This window comes from Salvelinus namaycush, chromosome 1, assembly GCF_016432855.1.
Source record: "Salvelinus namaycush isolate Seneca chromosome 1, SaNama_1.0, whole genome shotgun sequence".
NCBI classification, from domain to species: Eukaryota; Metazoa; Chordata; class Actinopteri; order Salmoniformes; family Salmonidae; genus Salvelinus; species Salvelinus namaycush.
Window position 1 is genome coordinate 5,550,896 of NC_052307.1, and position 24,000 is coordinate 5,574,895.

General features: G+C 47.6%; 1 protein-coding gene across 1 annotated transcript in view; it reads right to left on the bottom strand.

Annotated features, from left to right (window-relative positions):
- Positions 1–24,000, bottom strand: part of si:dkey-215k6.1 (transmembrane protein 132C) — a 287,339-nt gene that overhangs the window by 6,605 nt on the left and 256,734 nt on the right. The window contains exons 5-6 of the mRNA XM_039000757.1: positions 7,048–7,253; positions 5,540–5,813 (exon numbers count right to left, since the gene is read on the bottom strand). Coding sequence (XP_038856685.1) covers positions 5,540–5,813; positions 7,048–7,253 — 480 coding nt within the window. The remainder of the gene's footprint in view (positions 1–5,539; positions 5,814–7,047; positions 7,254–24,000) is intronic.

Genomic DNA, 24,000 nt, shown 5'->3' on the forward strand with positions numbered 1-24,000 from the left:
GGTTCTCTTCAGGCTACAGGGGGTTCTCTTCAGGCTACAGGAGGTTCTCTTCAGGCTACAGTAGGTTCTCTTCAGGCTAGAGGGGGTTTTCTTCAGGCTGCAGGGGGTTCTCTTCAGGCTGCAGGGGGTTCTCTTCAGGCTGCAGGGGGTTCTCTTCAGACTCCAGGGGGTTTTCTTCAGGCTGCAGGAGGTTTTCTTCAGGCTGCAGGAGGTTCTCTTCAGGCTGCAGGGGGTTCTCTTCAGGCTGCAGGGGGTTTTCTTCAGGCTGCAGGAGGTTCTCTTCAGGCTGCAGGGGGTTCTCATCAGGCTGCAGGGGGTTCTCTTCAGGCTGCAGGGGGTTCTCTTCAGGCTACAGGGGGTTTTCTTCAGGCTGCAGGGGGTTCTCTTCAGGCTGCAGGGGGTTCTCTTCAGGCTACAGGGGGTTTTCGTCAGGATGCAGGGGGTTCTCTTCAGGCTGCAGGAGGTTCTCATCAGGCTGCAGGGGGTTCTATTCAGGCTACAGGGGGGTTCTCTTCAGACTGCAGGAGGTTCTCTTCAGGCTGCAGGGGGTTCTCTTCAGGCTGCAGGAGGTTCTCTTCAGGCTGCAGGGGGTTCTCTTCAGGCTGCAGGGGGTTTTCTTCAGGCTGCAGGAGGTTCTCTTCAGGCTAGAGGGGGTTTTCGTCAGGCTGCAGGAGGTTCTCTTCAGGCTAGAAGGGGTTTTCGTCAGGCTGCAGGGGGTTCTATCCAGGCTGCAGGGGGTTCTCTTCAGGCTGCAGGAGGTTCTATCCAGGTGGCAGGGGTTTCTCTTCGGGCTGCAGGGGGTTCTCTTCAGGCTGCAGGGGGTTCTATCCAGGCTGCAGGAGGTTCTCTTCAGACTCCAGGGGGTTCTCTTCAGGCTGCAGGAGGTTCTCTTCAGGCTACAGGGGGTTCTCTTCAGGCTGCAGGGGGTTCTCTTCAGGCTGCAGGGGGTTCTCTTCAGGCTACAGGGGGTTCTCTTCAGGCTGCAGGAGGTTCTCTTCAGGCTGCAGGAGGTTCTCTTCAGGCTACAGGGGGTTCTCTTCAGGCTACAGGGGGTTCTCTTCAGGCTGCAGGAGGTTCTCTTCAGGCTGCAGGAGGTTCTCTTCAGGCTACAGGGGGTTCTCTTCAGGCTGCAGGAGGTTCTCTTCAGGCTACAGGGGGTTCTCTTCAGGCTGCAGGGGGTTCTCTTCAGACTCCAGGGGGTTTTCTTCAGGCTACAGGGGGTTCTCTTCAGGCTGCACGAGGTTCTCTTCAGGCTACAGGGGGTTCTCTTCAGGCTGCAGGGGGTTCTCTTCAGGCTAGAGGGGGTTTTCTTCAGGCTGCAGGGGGTTCTCTTCAGGCTGCAGGGGGTTCTCTTCAGGCTAGAGGGGGTTTTCTTCAGGCTGCAGGAGGTTCTCTTCAGGCTAGAGGGGGTTTTCTTCAGGCTGCAGGAGGTTTTCTTCAGGCGGCAGGGGATTCTTCTCAGGCTCCAGGGGGTTTTCTTCAGGCGGCAGGGGATTCTTCTCAGGCTCCATGGGGTTCTATTCAGGCTGCAGGGGGTTCTATTCAGGCTGCAGGGGGTTCTCATCAAGCTGCAGGGGGTTTTATTCAGGCTGCATGGGGTTCTAAGCAGGCTGCATGGGGTTCTCTTCAGGCTGCAGGGGGTTCTCATCAGGCTGCAGGGGGTTCTCTTCAGGCTGCAGGGGGTTCTATTCAGGCTGCAGGGGGTTCTCTTCAGGCTGCAGGGGGTTCTATTCAGGCTGCAGGGGGTTCTCTTCAGGCTGCAGGGGGTTCTATTCAGGCTGCAGGGGGTTCTCTTCAGACTGCAGGGGGTTCTATTCAGGCTGCAGGGGGTTCTCTTCAGCTTGGAGCCTTTTATAAACCACCACCACTCGTATTCCCTAAATACCCATTGGGCTCTGGTCAAAAGTAGTGCACTATTTAGGGAATAGGGTGATATTTGGGATTTAGACACTGCAACTGAAACACTTTCGATCCTTAATCCACCATCACTATTTACAGTCCTCTCATAATCCACTGCTGCTGTCACTTCAGTACACGTTTCAGCAGGCACTTCCTGTCTGTCTCACACTCTGTGTTTCCCTGCACAAGCCATATACTATGGCAGCCACTTCCTGTCTGTCTCACACTCTGTGTTTCCCTGCACCAGCCATATACTTCAGCAGCCACTTCCTGTCTGTCTCACACTCTGTGTTTCCCTGCACCAGCCATATACTTCAGCAGCCACTTCCTGTCTGTCTCACACTCTGTGTTTCCCTGCACCAGCCATATACTTCAGCAGCCACTTCCTGTCTGTCTCACACTCTGTGTTTCCCTGCACCAGCCATATACTTCAGTAGCCACTTCCTGTCTGTCTCACACTCTGTTTCCCTGCACCAGCCATATACTTCAGCAGCCACTTCCTGTCTGTCTCACACTCTGTGTTTCCCTGCACCAGCCATATACTTCAGCAGCCACTTCCTGTCTGTCTCACACTCTGTGTTTCCCTGCACCAGCCATATACTTCAGTAGCCACTTCCTGTCTGTCTCACACTCTGTGTTTCCCTGCACCAGCCATATACTTCAGCAGCCACTTCCTGTCTGTCTCACACTCACCAGCCATACTGTATACTTAAACATGTCAACATTCAACCAAGACAACTTATCCTAAAGAATAGACAGGGACCAGAGATTAGGAACACCATTCAACAAGATTGCTGTGCGCCAGAAGACAGCTGAATGTGATTGGTGTAAAAAGATATTGGGGAACAAACATGTCATAGTCAAGCTGATTCCCCTCACCACCACGGCAGGCCGCCACTTGTTGATTGACACCACTGGGACTTCTCTCTCCGTGTGAGAGAGAAAGAGAGAGAGGAGGTAGTGGGAGAGGGAGAAGGAGAAATTGAAACATCAAAAAACCTAAAGAGTCCTGACGGCTTATAGCAACGAGGGACAACTCAGTAGAAATTCCCATCCCATGTCTTTGGAGTTTCAATTATATTGGTGTTAGAGAGCCATCTGTGGGATTTCCGTGCTGCGTGGATGTTTGAGGCTCCGGTCCCTGGCTGGATGGGTGTGACACACACCCAGATGTTTCCAGAAACTGTTACACTCCCCCCAGCTACCTCCGTAAACACACTTCTCACTCGGCACAGACATCAATTCAACGTCTATTCCATGTCGGAAAACAACGTTGATTCAACCAGTGTGATTCAACCAACGGTGATTGCCTGTGTGTACTTGTTCATCGTCGTGCAATTTCATTTGAGCTGCAAAATCATTTCTGAAGACTTAAGTGAGCAGGCGCTCACACACACACACACACACACACACACACACACACACACACACACACACACACACACACACACACACACACACACACACACACACACACACACACACACACACACACACACAAACAAAACACACAGATAAAATAATCCCATTAAGGAACAGCAGATATGCTAACACATAAAAGTAGTTCGTAGTGTTGTCATCACTCGCTGAGAGAATGTAATTAGGATGATGGATGGGACGTGTGACGTCATCTTTTCATGGGCCAATGGCAAAAGGGCTTCTGGCGTGACAGCTAAACGGCTGGAAATTGTTTTGTCGCCTTCATTTATTTATTCTTTGCTGGTCGTATTGTCTTATTGAAATGCGGTAATGAGGCCACAGAGAATGATGCAGTGCTCTCAGCATTATACCATCACCACTGAGATTACAGCCCAAATCTGACAGCTAATTGAGTTTATAATGATGTGTGTGAGGGCTTATGGCTGCCGCGCTGCAAGGGAATGAATCAACATGGCTATGTTTGTGGGGGAAAAAAGCCCTTCAATCTGATTTTCGATGTGGGAATCATGCCATTACTCCACAAAAATTAATTCTATGCAAATGTAAACAGACAGCTGATGTTTTGGAAAGGAACTGGTATACAGGTAACTACCAAAATAAAGAAAACACCAACATAGTGTCTTAATATGGCATTGTGCCACCACGAGCCAAAACGGTTTCAATGCACCGTGGCATAGATTCTACAAGTGTCTGGAACTCTATTGGAGGGATACAACACCATTCTTCCACGAGAAATTCCATCATTTGGTGTTTTGTTGATGGTGGTGGAAAGTGTGTACCTGGATGGTGGTGAGGCCCAGGGTTTAGCTCAGTGGGCTAAGTGTGTACCTGGATGGTGATGAGGCCCAGGGTTTAGCTCAGTGGGCTAAGTGTGTACCTGGATGGTGATGAGGCCCAGGGTTTAGCTCAGTGGGCTAAGTGTGTACCTGGATGGTGGTGAGGCCCAGGGTTTAGCTCAGTGGGCTAAGTGTGTACCTGGATGGTGATGAGGCCCAGGGTTTAGCTCAGTGGGCTAAGTGTGTACCTGGATGGTGGTGAGGCCCAGGGTTTAGCTCAGTGGGCTAAGTGTGTACCTGGATGGTGATGAGGCCCAGGGTTTAGCTCAGTGGGCTAAGTGTGTACCTGGATGGTGATGACGCCCAGGGTTTAGCTCAGTGGGTTAAGTGTGTACCTGGATGGTGATGAGGCCCAGGGTTTAGCTCAGTGGGCTAAGTGTGTACCTGGATGGTGATGAGGCCCAGGGTTTAGCTCAGTGGGCTAAGTGTGTACCTGGATGGTGATGAGGCCCAGGGTTTAGCTCAGTGGGCTAAGTGTGTACCTGGATGGTGATGAGGCCCAGGGTTTAGCTCAGTGGGCTAAGTGTGTACCTGGATGGTGATGAGGCCCAGGGTTTAGCTCAGTATGCTAAGTGTGTACCTGGATGGTGATGATGCCTAGGGTTTAGCTCAGTGGGCTAAGTGTGTACCTGGATGGTGATGAGGCCCAGGGTTTAGCTCAGTGGGCTAAGTGTGTACCTGGATGGTGATGAGGCCCAGGGTTTAGCTCAGTATGCTAAGTGTGTACCTGGATGGTGATGAGGCCCAGGGTTTAGCTCAGTGGGCTAAGTGTGTACCTGGATGGTGGTGAGGCCCAGGGTTTAGCTCAGTGGGCTAAGTGTGTACCTGGATGGTGATGAGGCCCAGGGTTTAGCTCAGTGGGCTAAGTGTGTACCTGGATGGTGATGAGGCCCAGGGTTTAGCTCAGTGGGTTAAGTGTGTACCTGGATGGTGATGAGGCCCAGGGTTTAGCTCAGTGGGCTAAGTGTGTACCTGGATGGTGATGAGGCCCAGGGTTTAGCTCAGTGGGCTAAGTGTGTACCTGGATGGTGATGAGGCCCAGGGTTTAGCTCAGTGGGCTAAGTGTGTACCTGGATGGTGATGAGGCCCAGGGTTTAGCTCAGTGGGCTAAGTGTGTACCTGGATGGTGATGAGGCCCAGGGTTTAGCTCAGTATGCTAAGTGTGTACCTGGATGGTGATGATGCCTAGGGTTTAGCTCAGTGGGCTAAGTGTGTACCTGGATGGTGATGAGGCCCAGGGTTTAGCTCAGTGGGCTAAGTGTGTACCTGGATGGTGATGAGGCCCAGGGTTTAGCTCAGTATGCTAAGTGTGTACCTGGATGGTGATGAGGCCCAGGGTTTAGCTCAGTGGGCTAAGTGTGTACCTGGATGGTGGTGATGCCCAGGTCCTTGCCCATCAGGACGCGTCCCTCCAGCAGCCGGGCAATGCGTGGGTCTTCCACCTTCAGGTAGTCCAGAACCAGGTCTGTGATGTCTGCCTGCCAGTCCACCCCCAGCATGTAGACCAGCTCCCCGCCAGGGGCTGCTGGCTCCGCCACAAAGTGGGTGAGTACCCTCACCAGGGCATACTGGTACTGTAGCGTGCAGCCTTTGCCCTTCCTCTCATCATCCTCGTCATCCTCACTGTCGCGGGTGGGCCTACGGAGGGGGAAGAGGGACATAGAGATGTTGGTCATGAACCAACTGCCCCTGCAGCACATGTTTGTTCCTGCTAATACCAGTAGGCTGGCAAAACATTCATCCACTGGATTAGTTTGTTCAAAAAGCACAGTAAGGGTTTGATGTTGTCTAGAATCTTCACTCCACAGCGTCTGGAGTTTCTGACGGTTTTTCAGCTCTGTGTAATTGGATAGAAGCTGAAAAACCACTTACAAAAACCTATGTGAGCACACACATCTCCTAACAGCCCCCCCCCCCCCCCCCCTCACCCTCCTTGTGTCTAAAACACTGGCGAGATTACAGGAATCCTGCCCCCTTTCCCAGAGGGCTAGGCGCCTCGGTGTGGTGACTGGTGGGGGGGCCGTCTTTAAAGGCAGGGAAACAAAAATTGGCCAAATTGAAAAATGGGCCCTGCAGAGAGAGTGAAGGTCGTTGGCTGGGCAGGCAGGCAGACATCGGCGGCAACAACAGCAGCACCCTCCTCCCCTCTCATCTCAGGCTCCAAATGGAGTCACATGACAGAGCAACATGAAACCTACTGAAATGGAACCTTGAGAGAGAGAGACCATAACATGTACTTGTGACTAAATGGGGAAAGAAGGCGCCCAATGCTTCAATGTGCCATGGCTTGACAGATGTATTCAGGAAGTCTAGTCTGCTGTAGGTACATGCATGTCAGAAGCTGTGAGCAGTGAGTGATGAAAGAATATGACCTAATAATAGTAGTCCTTAATAACAGCTGTATCAGTCAAAAACCTTGACCTGGCAGGAAATAGCAGGAAGCGCTGGCTTCTTTTCCATAATGTTGTTTCACACTTACTACCCACATCCTGCATTAGAAAATAAAGCCCTATACAGACCCCTACACACCATGCCCAATACAACACATCATTTCCCAAACCCACATGCAGATAAAACATTTAGAATAGGACATAGAACAGGAATAGACACCGTACGCACCATCACTCTCTCTCTCTCTCTCTCTCTCTCTCTCTCTCTCTCTCTCTCTCTCTCTCTCTCTCTCTCTCTCTCTCTCTCTCTCTCTCTCTCTCTCTCTCTCTCTCTCTCTCTCTCTCTCTCTCTGCCTGTCTATCTCTCTCTCTCTCTCTCTCTCTGTCTCTGTCTCTCTGTCTCTGTCTCTGTCTCTGTCTCTGTCTCTGTCTCTGTCTCTCTCTCTCTCTCTGTCTCTCTCTCTCTCTCTTTCTCTTTTTACCTCTTGTTGGAAAAGATGGGCACCCTCCATCCCTTGACCTGGCTGAGTTCCGTGTCAGACACATCCATCTGCAGGGGCAGACGAGGCACCCACACAGTCAGCTCCAGCTGGGTGCTCAGGTACAGGTAGGTGAAGTTGACCATCAGAGACTGTCTACCCCGCATCTCCTTCCCGTTCACAAGCACTGTATCACAGCCAGGAGACACCTGAGAGGGCACAAAGCAGAGTCCTGGCGGTTATGTGTGTGTGTGTGTGTGTGTGTGTGTGTGTGTGTGTGTGTGTGTGTGTGTGTGTGTGTGTGTGTGTGTGTGTGTGTGTGTGGCATGAGTGGCCCGTGTGCACTGTGTGTGTGCGTGTATGAACGTATGAGTGTGTGACGTGTATGAACGTATGAGTGTGTGACCTTTTGTGGCTTTCAAGCCCAACGTTTGCTGTGGTGTGTCCGCTGTAGCATGATGGGTCTTTTTCTACAGGCCTCAGTAAAAGTCAGTATGGGCAGTACAGTAAGAATCAGTATGGGCAGTACAGTAAGGTTCAGTATGGGCAGTACAGTAAGGTTCAGTATGGGCAGTACAGTAAGAGTCAGTATGGGCAGTACAGTAAGGTTCAGTATGGGCAGTACAGTAAGGTTCAGTATGGGCAGTACAGTAAGAATCAGTATGGGCAGTACAGTAAGAGTCAGTATGGGCAGTACAGTAAGGTTCAGTATGGGCAGTACAGTAAGGTTCAGTATGGGCAATACAGTAAGAGTCAGTATGGGCAGTACAGTAAGGTTCAGTATGGGCAGTACAGTAAGATTCAGTATGGGCAGTACAGTAAGAGTCAGTATGGGCAGTACAGTAAGGTTCAGTATGGGCAGTACAGTAAGGTTCAGTATGGGCAGTACAGTAAGGTTCAGTATGGGCAGTACAGTAAGAGTCAGTATGGGCAGTACAGTAAGAGTCAGTATGGGCAGTACAGTAAGAATCAGTATGGGCAGTACAGTAAGGTTTTAGTATGGGCAGTACAGTAAGAGTCAGTATGGGCAGTACAGTAAGAGTCAGTATGGGCAGTACAGTAAGAGTCAGTATGGGCAGTACAGTAAGAATCAGTATGGGCAGTACAGTAAGAGTCAGTATGGGCAGTACAGTAAGAGTCAGTATGGGCAGTACAGTAAGGTTCAGTATGGGCAGTACAGTAAGGTTCAGTATGGGGAGTACAGTAAGAATCAGTATGGGCAGTACAGTAAGAGTCAGTATGGGCAGTACAGTAAGGTTCAGTATGGGCAGTACAGTAAGAGTCAGTATGGGCAGTACAGTAAGAATCAGTATGGGCAGTACAGTAAGAGTCAGTATGGGCAGTACAGTAAGGTTCAGTATGGGCAGTACAGTAAGAGTCAGTATGGGCAGTACAGTAAGAGTCAGTATGGGCAGTACAGTAAGAGTCAGTATGGGCAGTACAGTAAGGTTCAGTATGGGCAGTACAGTAAGAATCAGTATGGGCAGTACAGTAAGAGTCAGTATGGGCAGTACAGTAAGAGTCAGTATGGGCAGTACAGTAAGGTTCAGTATGGGCAGTACAGTAAGATTCAGTATGGGCAGTACAGTAAGAGTCAGTATGGGCAGTACAGTAAGGTTCAGTATGGGCAGTACAGTAAGGTTCAGTATGGGCAGTACAGTAAGGTTCAGTATGGGCAGTACAGTAAGAGTCAGTATGGGCAGTACAGTAAGAGTCAGTATGGGCAGTACAGTAAGAATCAGTATGGGCAGTACAGTAAGAGTCAGTATGGGCAGTACAGTAAGGTTCAGTATGGGCAGTACAGTAAGAGTCAGTATGGGCAGTACAGTAAGAGTCAGTATGGGCAGTACAGTAAGAGTCAGTATGGGCAGTACAGTAAGAGTCAGTATGGGCAGTACAGTAAGAGTCAGTATGGGCAGTACAGTAAGAGTCAGTATGGGCAGTACAGTAAGAGTCAGTATGGGCAGTACAGTAAGGTTTTAGTATGGGCAGTACAGTAAGAGTCAGTATGGGCAGTACAGTAAGAGTCAGTATGGGCATTACAGTAAGGTTTTAGTATGGGCAGTACAGTAAGAGTCAGTATGGGCAGTACAGTAAGAGTCAGTATGGGCAGTACAGTAAGAGTCAGTATGGGCAGTACAGTAAGAATCAGTATGGGCAGTACAGTAAGAGTCAGTATGGGCAGTACAGTAAGAGTCAGTATGGGCAGTACAGTAAGAGTCAGTATGGGCAATACAGTAAGAGTCAGTATGGGCAGTACAGTAAGAATCAGTATGGGCAGTACAGTAAGAGTCAGTATGGGCAGTACAGTAAGAGTCAGTATGGGCAGTACAGTAAGAGTCAGTATGGGCAGTACAGTAAGAGTCAGTATGGGCAGTACAGTAAGAGTCAGTATGGGCAGTACAGTAAGAGTCAGTATGGGCAGTACAGTAAGAGTCAGTATGGGCAGTACAGTAAGAGTCAATATGGGCAGTACAGTAAGAGTCAGTATGGGCAGTACAGTAAGAGTCAGTATGGGCAGTACAGTAAGAGTCAGTATGGGCAGTACAGTAAGAGTCAGTATGGGCAGTACAGTAAGAGTCAGTATGGGCAGTACAGTAAGAGTCAGTATGGGCAGTACAGTAAGAGTCAGCATGGGCAGTACAGTAAGAGTCAGTATGGGCAGTACAGTAAGAGTCAGTATGGGCAGTACAAGCTGCCACCTTGCATGGATGCCTCTTGGAATCCCACGCGTACCATTTCAGCTGTCACCATTTCGGTTTCTGAATTTCACACACAGCATTTCGCCTGTCACCAACGGTTTCTGAATTTCACACACAGCATTTCAGCTGTCACCAACGTTTTCTGAATTTCACACACAGCATTTCGCCTGTCACCAACGGTTTCTGAATTTCACACACAGCATTTCGCCTGTGACCAACGGTTTCTGAATTTCACACACAGCATTTCGCCTGTCACCAACGGTTTCTGAATTTCACACACAGCATTTCGCCTGTCACCAACGGTTTCTGAATTTCACACACAGCATTTCGCCTGTCACCAACGGTTTCTGAATTTCACACACAGCATTTCGCCTGTCACCAACGGTTTCTGAATTTCACACACAGCATTTCGCCTGTCACCAACGGTTTCTGAATTTCACACACAGCATTTCGCCTGTCACCAACGGTTTCTGAATTTCACACACAGCATTTCGCCTGTCACCAACGGTTTCTGAACACAATTCACAACTTTGACCTTTTCTTCACCTGCTGTGTGCAATTGTTTTGAAAGATGAGTATTAGATTTATCAAAAGTGATCTTCAAAATGATCTTTTTCCATGTGTTTCTGTTCAAGATTTACATGGTGAGATCCTGGGTCAGTTTTGCATTTTCCTCAACTAAGGGTTAAGGTTAGGATTGGTGAGGGGAATCTGATTCTAGATCTGAACCTAGGGGAAACTTTAACCCAGAGCGACAACAGAACAGTGTGAAAAGAAAGGCTGTCATTATTATTGTACATGCAATACTCAGGCACCACTTTACTCTAAAGGGGTCATTTAAGAAGGATAACATAATGGGGTGAAAACTATTTATGTTCATAATGTATACATAATCAATCGTTCAATAATGAGGAATATTTTTTATACTGATGACTAAATTATACAATGTTGTGAATGTTACATGCCTCACACCTGCTGAGATTGAAACAAGTCCTGCTGAGATTGAAACAAATTGAAACAAGTCCTGCTGAGATTGAAACAAGTCCTGCTGAGATTGAAACAAGTCCTACTGAGATTGAAACAAGTCCTGCTGAGATTGAAACAGATTGAAACAAGTCCTGCTGAGATTGAAAACAAGTCCTGCTGAGATTGAAACAAGTCCTACTGAGATTGAAACAAGTCCTGCTGAGATTGAAACAGATTGAAACAAGTCCTGCTGAGATTGAAACAAGTCCTACTGAGATTGAAACAAGTCCTGCTGAGATTGAAACAGATTGAAACAAGTCCTGCTGAGATTGAAACAAGTCCTGCTGAGATTGAAACAAGTCCTACTGAGATTGAAACAAGTCCTGCTGAGATTGAAACAGATTGAAACAAGTCCTGCTGAGATTGAAAACAAGTCCTGCTGAGATTGAAACAAGTCCTACTGAGATTGAAACAGATTGAAACAAGTCCTGCTGAGATTGAAACAGATTGAAACAAGTCCTGCTGAGATTGAAACAAGTCCTGCTGAGATTGAAACAAGTCCTGCTGAGATTGAAACAAGTCCTGCTGAGATTGAAACAAGTCCTACTGAGATTGAAACAAGTCCTGCTGAGATTGAAACAAGTCCTGCTGAGATTGAAACAGATTGAAACAAGTCCTGCTGAGATTGAAAACAAGTCCTGCTGAGATTGAAACAAGTCCTACTGAGATTGAAACAAGTCCTGCTGAGATTGAAACAGATTGAAACAAGTCCTGCTGAGATTGAAACAAGTCCTGCTGAGATTGAAAACAAGTCCTGCTGAGATTGAAAACAAGTCCTGCTGAGATTGAAACAAGTCCTGCTGAGATTGAAACAAGTCCTGCTGAGATTGAAAACAAGTCCTGCTGAGATTGAAAACAAGTCCTGCTGAGATTGAAAACAAGTCCTGCTGAGATTGAGCCTGTCCTAATATGGACACCGTCCAGTCTTGACCAGGTAACATCTGAGAAAGAAGTACATTGTAGAACCTTTAACCACTGAGCCCAGATGAGGAAGCATAGATTTGTCATTTTCAATTCCACCCTAATCTAACTCGGTGCTCCCCAGTGATCACGTTGGCATTTGAGACAATTTTCCACACATTACCTGAAATTAGACAATGTCCTAGTTGTTGATTATGGCATTCGATCTGTCTCCTCCCATTGTAGTCCTTCACTCACCCTAACAAGTTCTTGACCTCTCTCAAACATCTTTCTTTCTTTCTCCTACCTCCCTCCTTTGTCCTCCCTCTCGATCTCTCTATCTCTGATGTGATGATAGATTAATGTGGCCTTGGAGACTTAATGACACCCTGGTGGTTAACAGTAGCAGCAGTGGTTCGTTGCCGTGGGATACACGCCGACCCGTGTCAGAGCTCGGGCGGTCAGCTGCCACCTCTACTCGGCATTGACTTCACGGTGCATTCGATGCTGTGTGAACATCTCATTCTAGGGGTCAGGGAAGGGACACTCGGGAGAGAGAGCAGTTTCAGATAATCACCTCTCTGTTAGAGCAGTGAAGCATGTTGAAATAACAAGGAGAGGAGAGGGTAATTCTATCCTGAACATATCATTGGTTATGTTGTCTCTAAAAGCTTTGAAATGAGGTTCTCTGAATGTCTAGCTGATCGTATAGATTCAGAATTTGTTTTGGCACACTCGCCTTGGTCAACATCTGTAAGAGAAAGGCAGACACACAATTATTTAATTTCCCTGGTGATGACAAGGATTGAAATGTGTGTTTTAACTCCAATGCAGTCCAATATTTGTCCTAGATTTTGACCCAGGTTAGTGTGCTGTGCTTTTACACCATACTGTGATGCACACAACCGATCTGTCTGTACAGGCAGCAAGGCAGTATGGTTTGGTTGCTGACAAATAATCCAGGTCAGGCCGTACTGTACAGTGCTGTAGTCACACTGTCCATCGTGCTGAATAGGTTGGTGTGTAGTCATACAATGTCTGTGTGTGTGTGCGGGTGCGTGCACATGTTGCGTGACTTCCAGAAGAGGCTGCTGGGGGAGCTATAGGAGGACGGGCTCATTGTAATGGCTGGAATGGAATAAATGGAACTGAGTCAAACATGGTTTCCATATGTTTGATTTGTTTGATAACGTTCCATTTATTCCATTCCGGCCATTAGATTGAGACTGTCCTCCTACAGCTCCCCCCACCAGCCTCCTCTGGTGACTTCAATTGGAAACTGGAATCAGAGCGGAAAGCGAAAAATCATTTAGCGCGGACAGCAGTGAAACAAAAGGGAGATATCCTTCGAGTGTCTCGTGTGGACAGTAAAAAAAAAAGCCTTGATGAATCATTCTACAAGAGCAATTGCTCGCAATTTGCAATCTGATAAGACCAACTCTATTCAGCAAAAAACACACACGACGAAGTTCATTCCCTCACTCTCACGTGTATCTCACTGAACACGCAGACGGCAATCAGAATCTGATCTCCTGTGGGTGATTTAATTACTGTGCTTCGCATTTCCACAATTAAGACACAGAGGATGAGATCTGATAAGAAGCTTGTGTCTCTCCCTCTCATCCTCCTAGTAGCTTATCACCACCGCTCTCCCTCCACGTCTCCCTCAGTCCGTCAGTCCCTCTAAGACTGGACTTGTTATCATCAAAGAGACTTGCTTTCCTCTCTGTCAATCTTTTTCTTTCTCTCTCTTTCTCTCCTCCCTCCTCCCCTTTCTCTCGCTCTCTTTCTCCCACCACCCTTTTTCTCTCTCTCTCTCTTTCTCTCTCTTTCTCTCCCTCCTCTCTGTCTCTCTCTCTCTCACACTCTTTCTTTCCCTCTAGAGTGAGGAGCAGGTGTTACTTCGGCTGTGATATCGGAGGCTGTATTCCAGGGCCCGAGCGTTCCCAGGCATCTGCCGCCTCGGCCTGTCCTGGCCTCCCATCACATTCCTGAATATGGCCAGAGACAGAAGAAGAAGCAGCCAATTTAATAGATGCCAGGATGTAACTACAAATATTCACAGCTGTGCACATGTCTTAATCCACACCAATATGGACCCCCCCCCCCAAAAAAGTAATCTTTCAATGATCGAAAGTATGTCTCCCAAATGGCACGCTATTCCATGTTTTTTGTGCACTCCTGGCACAGGGCACTGATGAAAAGTAGTGCACGATATTGGGAAATAGGGTGCCAATTATCCACGCGATATGTTACTATCCATATTTGAATGTTGATTTGTTTGTTGATGTTACATTGGCTAACTGGTGTAAAACAAGTAGTAAGAAAGCTAGTGTACCGTAGTAAAATATGTATTTTCAGGCTGAAGCAAGCCCTAGTGTACACAAAGGCATTCCCCTCTATCAGTGCCAAACTGCTGAGCCATGGGCGTTTGAAGACACTGAAAAATGGATTTAATCTCTGGACTTAATCTCTGTCTATATTTTGGAAAGAGGAGCACAGCACTAGGGCTCTGTTATAGAGCACCAGGGACATGTCCTCACCTAACATCACAGGAAGGAGATAAAGGTATGATGTCAATCAATCACATTTATTTATAAAGCCCTTTTTACATCATTCGATGTCACAAAGTGCTATACAGAAACCCAGCCTAAAACCCCAAACAGCAAGCAATGCAGGTGTAGAAGCACGGTGGCTAGGAAAAACTCCCTAGAAAGGCCCAAACCTAGGAAGAAACCTAGAGAGGAACCAGGCTCTGAGGGGTGGCCAGTCCTCTTCTGGCTGTGCCGGGTGGAGATTATAACAGTACATGGCCAAGATGTTAAAACGTTCATAGATTACCAGCAGGGTCAAATAATAATAATCACAGTGGTTGTACAACTCAGCACCTCAGGAGTAAATGTCAGTTGGCTTTCAAAGCCGATCATTCAGAGTTAGAGACAGCAGGTGCGGTAGAGAGAGTCCATATTAGAAGTTCTGCTGAGATTGAGGCTGTCCTAATATGGACACCGTGCAGTTGAGTACCCTTTTGAAAGTGTTTTTTTTAAACACGAGTCAGTCAGTGTTGTTACTAGGAGTGTGAACAGGATTCAGGTGATTATCAGTAGGCTGAGAGAAAGTGTAGTCGAGACCAGCAGTAGAAATTATACAACATTGATATCTTGGCATACATCAGTGTGTCTTAACAGATTGTGAAACTGAAAACACTTTGATAGCATCTGAGGCATTACATACAGAGATGAGAAACTCATTGACTCATCTCTCATGCTAAACTAACTGCTTTTCAAGTCAATACTTTCCTCCTAATCAGTGAGTCTCTCTCTCTATCTTTCTCTCTCGTCTATCTCTTGTCTCTCTCTTGTCTCTCTCTCTCTCTCTCGTCTCTCTCTCTCTCTCTCTCGTCCTCGCTCTCTTGTCTCTCTCTCTCTCGCTCTCTCTTTCTCTTGTCTCTCTCTCTCTTGTCTCTCTCTTGTCTCTTGTCTCAGTCTCTCTCGTCTCTCGCTCTCCTGTCTCTCTCTCTCTTGTCTATTGTCTCTCTCTCTCTCGCTTGTCTCTCTCTCTCATCTCTTGTCTCTCTCTCTTGTCTCTCTTGTCTCTCTCTCTTTCTCTTCTCTCTCTCTCTCTTGTCTCTCTCTCTTGTCTATTCTCTCTCTCTATCTCGTCTCTTGTCTCTCTCTCTTGTCTCTCTCTCGTCTCTCTCTCTTGTCTCTTGTGTCTCTCTTGTCTCTCTCTCTCTTGTCTCTTGTCTCTCTCTTGTCTCTTCTCTCTCTCTTGTCTCTCTCTTGTCTCTTGTCTCTCTCTCTCTTGTTTCTCTATCTTGTCTCTCTCTCTTGTCTCTTGTGTCTCTCTTGTCTCTCTCTCTTGTCTCTTGTCTCTCTATTGTCTTGTGTCTCTCTATTGTCTTGTGTCTCTGTTTCTCTATTGTCTCTTGTCTCTCTCTCTTGACTCTTGTCTCTCTCTTGTCTCTTGTCTCTCTCTCTTGTCTCTTGTCTCTCTCTCTTGTCTCTCTCTCTTGTCTCTCTCTATCTCCTGTCTCTTGTGTCTCTCTCTCTTGTCTCTCTCTCTTCTCTCTCTCTCTCTCTCTCTCTCTTGTCGATTGTGTCTCTCTCTCTCTTGTCTCTTGTGTCTCTCTCTCTTGTCTCTCTCTCTCTCTTGTCTCTCTCTTTCTTGTCTCTCTCTCTTGTCTCTTGTCTCTCTCTCATCTCTTGTGTCTCTCTCTCTTGTCTCTCTCTCTCTTGTCTCTCTCTCTCTTGTCTATTAGGTATTTCACCTAATAGATATGGGAGATTAAAAAAATTGGATTTGGTTTAGAATTCTTTGTGGGTCTGTGTAGACATACTGTAGCCTCTCTGTTTAGGGCCAAGTAGCATTCTAGTTTGCTCAGGTTTTTGTTAATTCATTCCAATGTGTCAACTAATTATCTTTTTGTTATCTCATTATTTGGTTGGGTATAATTATGTTGCTGTCCTGGGGCTCTGTTTGTGTTTGTGAACAGAGTCCCAGGACCAGCTTGCTTAGGGGACTCTTCTCCACGTTCATCTCTCTGTAGTTGATGGCTTTGCTATGGGAGGTTTGAGAATCGCTTCCTTTTAGGTGGTTGTAGAATTTAACGGCTCTTTTCTGAATTTTGATAATTATCGGGTATCGGCCTAATTTGCATGCATTATTTTGTGTTTTACGTTGTACACAGAGGACATTTGGTGTTTGTCCCATTTTGTGAATTCTTGGTTGGTGAGCGGACCCCAGACATTACAACCATAAAGGGCAATGGGTTCTATAACTGATTCAAGTATTTTTGTATGTTCCTTTTGATGGCGTAGAAGACCCTTCTTGACTTGTCTCTCAGAGCATTCACATCTTTGTAGAAGTTTCCTCTGGCGCTGATGTTAAGGCCAAGGTACATTTTGTGTGCTATAGGGCAACGGTGCAAAAATTGAATTTTTATTTGTGGTCCTGGCAACTGGACCTTTTTCGGAAACAATTATTTTTGTCTTACTGAGATTTTCTGTCAGGGCCCAGGTCTGACAGATCTGTGCAGAAGATCTAGGTGTTGCTTTAGGCCCTCCTTGGTTGGGGACAGAAGCGCCAGATCATCATCAAACAGTAGATATTTGACTTCAGATTCTAGTAAAGTGAGGCCGGGTGCTGCAGACTGTTCTAGTGCCCTCGCCAATTCATTGATATACAGTGCTTTCTGAAAGTATTCAGACCCATTGACTTTTTCCACATATTGTTACATTACAGCCTTATTCTAAAATGGATTAAACACAAATTATTCATCAATCAACACACAATACCACATAACGTTTTTGTTGTTGCTGCAGAAGTATAATAAAAAATTAAAAAACAGAAATAGCTTATTTACATAATTATTCAGACCCTTTGAACTCAGGTGCATCCTGTTTCCATTGATCATCCTTGAGATGTTTCTACAACTTGATTGGAGTCCACCTGTGGTACATTCAATTGATTGGACATGATAAGGAAAGGCGCACACCTGTCTATATAAGGTCCCACAGTTGAAAGCGCATGTCAGAGCAAAAATAAAGCCGAAGGTGGAAGGAATTGTCCGTAGAGCTCTGAGACAGGATTGTGTCGAGGCACAGATCTGGGGAAGGGTAACACAATTGTCTGCAGCATTGAAGGTCCCCAAGAACACAGTAGGTTCCATCATTCTTAAATGGAAGACGTTTGGAACCAACACAACTCTTCCTAGAGCTGGCCGCCCGGCCAAACTGACCAATTGGGGAAGAAGGGCCTTGGTCAGGGAGGTGACCGAGAATCCCTTGGTCACTCTGATAGAGCTCCAGAGTTCCTCTTTGGAGATGGGAGAACCTTTCAGAAGAACAACCATCTCTGCAGCACTCCACCAATCAAGCCTTAATGATTGAGTGGCCAGATGGAAGTCACTCCTCAGTAAAATTACAGCCCGCTTGGAGTTTGCCAAAAGGCACCTAAAGGACTCTCAGACCATGAGAAACAAGATTCTCTGGTCTGACGAAACCAAGATTGAACTCTTTGGCCTGAATGCCTAGTGTCACGTCTGGAGGAAACCTGGGAGCAAAGACTGGGAGACTAGTCAGGGAAAGATGAACGGAGCAAAGTACAGAGAGATCCTTGATGAAAACCTGCTCCAGAGCGCTTAGGACCTCAGACTGGGGCGAAGGTTGTGAGGGAAATTTTCTGTTAAACAATACTAATGTTTGTGTACTAAAATATCCTTCTTTAAGCCTAGGCATTGGGATTGAGATTATTTAACTAACTCATATAAGCTAAGTAACAAAGATAATTAAGATGTCTTATCTGAAGAATATGCTTATATGATTGAACTGTTGAACTCTTGACATTAGAATGTCTCCTTTCGGACTCTGGGGTTGGCAGCTGTACTTCCTCCCATATGTGCCTCAGTCACCTGGGGTCCAGAGAGGGGAGAAGTCAGGCTTATCTATCACATGTCCCTGTTGCTATGCAGAATATCAGCAAGGAGTATGGCAAAGGAGGTCAGAAGGAAACATTGTTTCCATTTGTGAACTATGTGTCTTTATTGAAAACCATGTGAAGTGATGGCGTGAGTAATGGGGAACCAATCACTTGTCTCCACAGTGTCTGTGCATCAGTCACTTCCTCCCAGGGGGAGATTGTTCTCTCTCCTAGTTCAAGGTGGAAAACTAAGTAACAACAAATGTCCTAAGTTCTTAGTACTGAACAAAACAACAAGTTCTTTGCATTTGGGGCAGAAGGTCTGGCACAGGATGTGTGGGCTTGGTGTTTGGAACCGCTGTCATCTCTGAGGTTGCACCAATCCTGACCTATCCTGAGATAGTATATATCCCAGAAACTAACTCCACTCAGGGGGCTCTCACTCCACCACCTGTGAGGTGACAAGCCTCCTTGATGTAAGAAGTCTTTTAATAAAAGTAATACCTTGACTCATTATTCATTTTTCCTCTCCTCATTATTGATTAAGGATAGAATTTCCATGACAAGGTTCACTTTCAAACAGGACTATGACCCAAAGCACACAGCCAAGAAAACGCAGCAGTAGCTTCAGGACAAGTCTGTCCTTGAGTGGCCCAGCCAGAGCACGGACTCTCTGGAGAGACCTGAAAATAGCTGTACAGCGACGCTCCCTATCCAACATGAAAGAGCTTGAGAGGATCTGCAGGGAAGAATTGGAGAAATTCCCCAAATACAGGTGTGCAAATCTTGTAGCGTAATAGCTAAGAATTTTCCCAGAAGTGGTTAGAGTCTATGGATTCAACAATTACATTGAACTGATTTCTGACGTACTGTTCCTTCTTTATCCACATTCTGTATTGTTTTAGTGGTTCACCATAGTAAAGGGGTAGGTATTTCTGGGTCTCTATGTTTTTGGTTGGACAGGTTTCTCAATTTATTTCAAAGGTTTTTGCATTCTTCATCAAAACATTTGTCATTGTTGTAAATTTTCTTTGGTTGTCTTCTTCAAATGTGTATATTCGATAGAGAAGCTGAAGGTCAAATACACTGTTTTCTACGGTCAAGTTTACACCTTTACTATTACAGAGAAATGTTTTGTCCGGGAAGTTGTCTAGAAAGGATTGAACTGGATGACTATGTACAGACCCAGCGTGCGACAGAGCTGCATGAGTTGTGTTGTGACCCGTTGTTGTTGGTTGTTTTGTCATAGTTGTGTCCAGGGGGGACATATTTGGGAGGGAATGCTGTCACCTCCAGGTAGGTGTTTGTCCCCCTGTGTGCTAAGAGTGTCAGGTTCTTGTCCAGGTCTGGCATTTAGGTCGCCACAGACTAGTATATGTCCCTGGGCCGGGAAATGGTTGCTCAACCCCTCTAGGATGGAGAAGCTGTCATCGTTAAAGTATAGGGATTCTATTGAGGGGATGTAGGTAGCACACATTATGACATTTTTCTCTGTTGAGATAGTTTCCTTATTCATTTCTAGCCAGATGTAAAATATTCCTGTTTTGACTAATTTAATAGTGTGGGTCAGATCTGCTCTATACCATATTAGCATACCCCCTGTTGAGTCTCTTCCCTGTTTCACACCTGGTAGTTTGGTGGATGGGACTACCAGCTCTCTGTAACCTTGAGGGCAACCAGTGGGTCCGTCTCCTCTATACCATGTTTCTTGTAGGATGACATTGTCTGTATTTCCAATTTCTTTGATGAAGTCTGGGTTCCTGCTCTTTAGGCCAAAGGCAGATGACCTCAGACCTTGTATATTCCAGGATGAGATAAAAGTAAAAGTTTTGTGTTCCATAGAGTGCTGTTTTTGTGTGGTGTAAGCTCGGACCATTACAGTAGGTAATGGTCTCTCCCTCTCTCCCATCACATGAAAACAGTTGAGTATAGCTTGTCAGTTGTACCTCGTCCGAGTTCTTACTGGCACTTTAGTGCAAAATTATAGCATGATGCCTCTTTTTGGGAGGGGTTCTGTGTTTTTTGGGGAGAGTTGGAAAGGGAGGAAAGCTGATTTTGAGAATCTTAGTATAATGGTGGGAGGTGAGGAAAACACAAATAAGACTGTTTAGACAGCAGTACTCGGTCCATGGGACAACTAGGAGAAGGTCTACTATTCAGAGGTTGGAGCAGGATGTTAGAGACATTGAGAATAACCTTATTGGGCAGCAGGACTCCGGGTCAGAGAGGGAGTTGAGGGCTAAGCGTACGCAGCTGGGGTCTTTAGACCACGGATGACTACCCTGACAGACATGGATGACTACCCTGACAGACATGGATGACTACCCTGACGGACATGGATGACTACCCTGACGGACATGGATGCTCTATCCTGATGGACATGGATGACTACCCTGACGGACATGGATGCTCTACCCTGACGGACATGGATGACTACCCTGACGGACATGGATGACTACCCTGACGGACATGGATGCTCTACCCTGACGGACATGGATGACTACCCTGACGGACATGGATGACTACCCTGACGGACATGGATGACTACCCTGACGGACATGGATGACTACCCTGACGGACATGGATGACTACCCTGACGGACATGGATGCTCTACCCTGACAGACATGGATGACTACCCTGACAGACATGGATGACTACCCTGACGGACATGGATGCTCTACCCTGACGGACATGGATGCTCTACCCTGACGGACATGGATGACTACCCTGACGGACATGGATGACTACCCTGACGGACATGGATGACTACCCTGACGGACATGGATGACTACCCTGACGGACATGGATGACTACCCTGACAGACATGGATGACTACCCTGACGGACATGGATGACTACCCTGACGGACATGGATGACTACCCTGACAGACATGGATGACTACCCTGACGGACATGGATGCTCTACCCTGACGGACATGGATGACTACCCTGACAGACATGGATGACTACCCTGACGGACATGGATGACTACCCTGACAGACATGGATGACTACCCTGACGGACATGGATGACTACCCTGACGGACATGGATGACTACCCTGACGGACATGGATGACTACCCTGACGGACATGGATGCTCTACCCTGACGGACATGGATGACTACCCTGACGGACATGGATGCTCTACCCTGACGGACATGGATGACTACCCTGACGGACATGGATGACTACCCTGACGGACATGGATGACTACCCTGACGGACATGGATGCTCTATCCTGACGGACATGGATGACTACCCTGACGGACATGGATGACTACCCTGACGGACATGGATGCTCTACCCTGACGGACATGGATGCTCTACCCTGACGGACATGGATGCTCTACCCTGACGGACATGGATGACTACCCTGACGGACATGGATGCTCTACCCTGACGGACATGGATGACTACCCTGACGGACATGGATGCTCTACCCTGACGGACATGGATGACTACCCTGACGGACATGGATGCTCTACCCTGACGGACATCGATGCTCTACCCTGACGGACATGGATGACTACCCTGACGGACATGGATGACTACCCTGACGGACATGGATGACTACCCTGACGGACATGGATGACTACCCTGACGGACATGGATGCTCTACCCTGACGGACATGGATGCTCTACCCTGACAGACATGGATGACTACCCTGACGGACATGGATGCTCTACCCTGACGGACATGGATGCTCTACCCTGACGGACATGGATGCTCTACCCTGACGGACATGGATGCTCTACCCTGACGGACATGGATGACTACCCTGACGGACATGGATGACTACCCTGACGGACATGGATGCTCTACCCTGACGGACATGGATGCTCTACCCTGACGGACATGGATGACTACCCTGACGGACATGGATGACTACCCTGACGGACATGGATGACTACCCTGACGGACATGGATGACTACCCTGACGGACATGGATGACTACCCTGACGGACATGGATGCTCTACCCTGACGGACATGGATGCTCTACCCTGACGGACATGGATGACTACCCTGACGGACATGGATGACTACCCTGACAGACATGGATGACTACCCTGACGGACATGGATGCTCTACCCTGACGGACATGGATGACTACCCTGACGGACATGGATGCTCTACCCTGACGGACATGGATGCTCTACCCTGACGGACATGGATGCTCTACCCTGACGGACATGGATGACTACCCTGACGGACATGGATGACTACCCTGACGGACATGGATGCTCTACCCTGACGGACATGGATGCTCTACCCTGACGGACATGGATGCTCTACCCTGACAGACATGGATGACTACCCTGACGGACATGGATGACTACCCTGACGGACATGGATGCTCTACCCTGACGGACATGGATGACTACCCTGACGGACATGGATGACTACCCTGACGGACATGGATGCTCTACCCTGATGGACATGGATGACTACCCTGACGGACATGGATGCTCTACCCTGACGGACATGGATGCTCTACCCTGACGGACATGGATGACTACCCTGACGGACATGGATGACTACCCTGACGGACATGGATGACTACCCTGACGGACATGGATGACTACCCTGACGGACATGGATGCTCTACCCTGACGGACATGGATGCTCTACCCTGACGGACATGGATGCTCTACCCTGACGGACATGGATGACTACCCTGACGGACATGGATGACTACCCTGACGGACATGGATGACTACCCTGACGGACATGGATGACTACCCTGACGGACATGGATAACTACCCTGACGGACATCGATGCTCTACCCTGACGGACATGGATGACTACCCTGATGGACATGGATGCTCTACCCTGACGGACATGGATGACTACCCTGACGGACATGGATGCTCTACCCTGACGGACATGGATGACTACCCTGACGGACATGGATGACTACCCTGACGGACATGGATGCTCTACCCTGACAGACATGGATGACTACCCTGACGGACATGGATGCTCTACCCTGACGGACATGGATGCTCTACCCTGACGGACATGGATGATCAACCCTGACGGACATGAGTGCGTTCTTCTTCAACCTGGAGTTGAGGTCGGTGCAGCGAAGCAGATGTTCCATCTATGTCGTCCATCAGGGTCTCTGATGTCGGATCCAGCGGAGATGAGGAGGATGGCTATGGACATCTACGCAGACCTTTACGGTGAGAGCAACACTGAGATTCTACAGCGGATGCCTACGCTCAGGCCTTAGCCGAGTGCTTCGCTGGAGGGTGATATTTTGTTTCAGGAACTAACAGCGGCTGTGCAGCAGGCCATGCGCTGGGGGTCGATGGACTGACAGCCAAGTTTTATAAATATTTATTGGGTGCATTGGGGAGGGTTCTCTGAGAGGTATTTCGGGAGTCCTTTGAGAACTATGTCACTACTACCGAAGAAGGAGGACTTAGCTCTATTGAAGAACTGGAAGCCGGTGTCGTTGCTCTGCTTGGATTATAAAATACTGTCCAAGTGTTTGACAAATTGTCTGAAAGGTTGTTTGGACACAATAGTTCACAGCGAGCAGGCATACTGTGTGACTGAGTAGACAATAATGGACAACTTGTTTATTTTGAGAGATGTGATAGACATCACTAGGATGTATGATCAGGATCTGCGGTTCATTTCGACAGATCAAGAAAAAGCTTTTGATAGAGTGTGTCATGCCTATCTGTTAAGGATCATGGAAGCATTTGGCCTTGTTACCGGGTTTAGATCATGGGTCAACGTATTGTACTATGGGGCGTCTGTTATGGTAAAAGTCGGGGGTGGGCTGAGCCGACCAGTCCCAGTTAGGAGAGGGATTAGGCAGGGGTGTCCACTCTGGGGTCAGCTCTACTGTTTAGCCATAGAACCACTGATGTGTAGGCTGAGGAAGTGGCTGCAG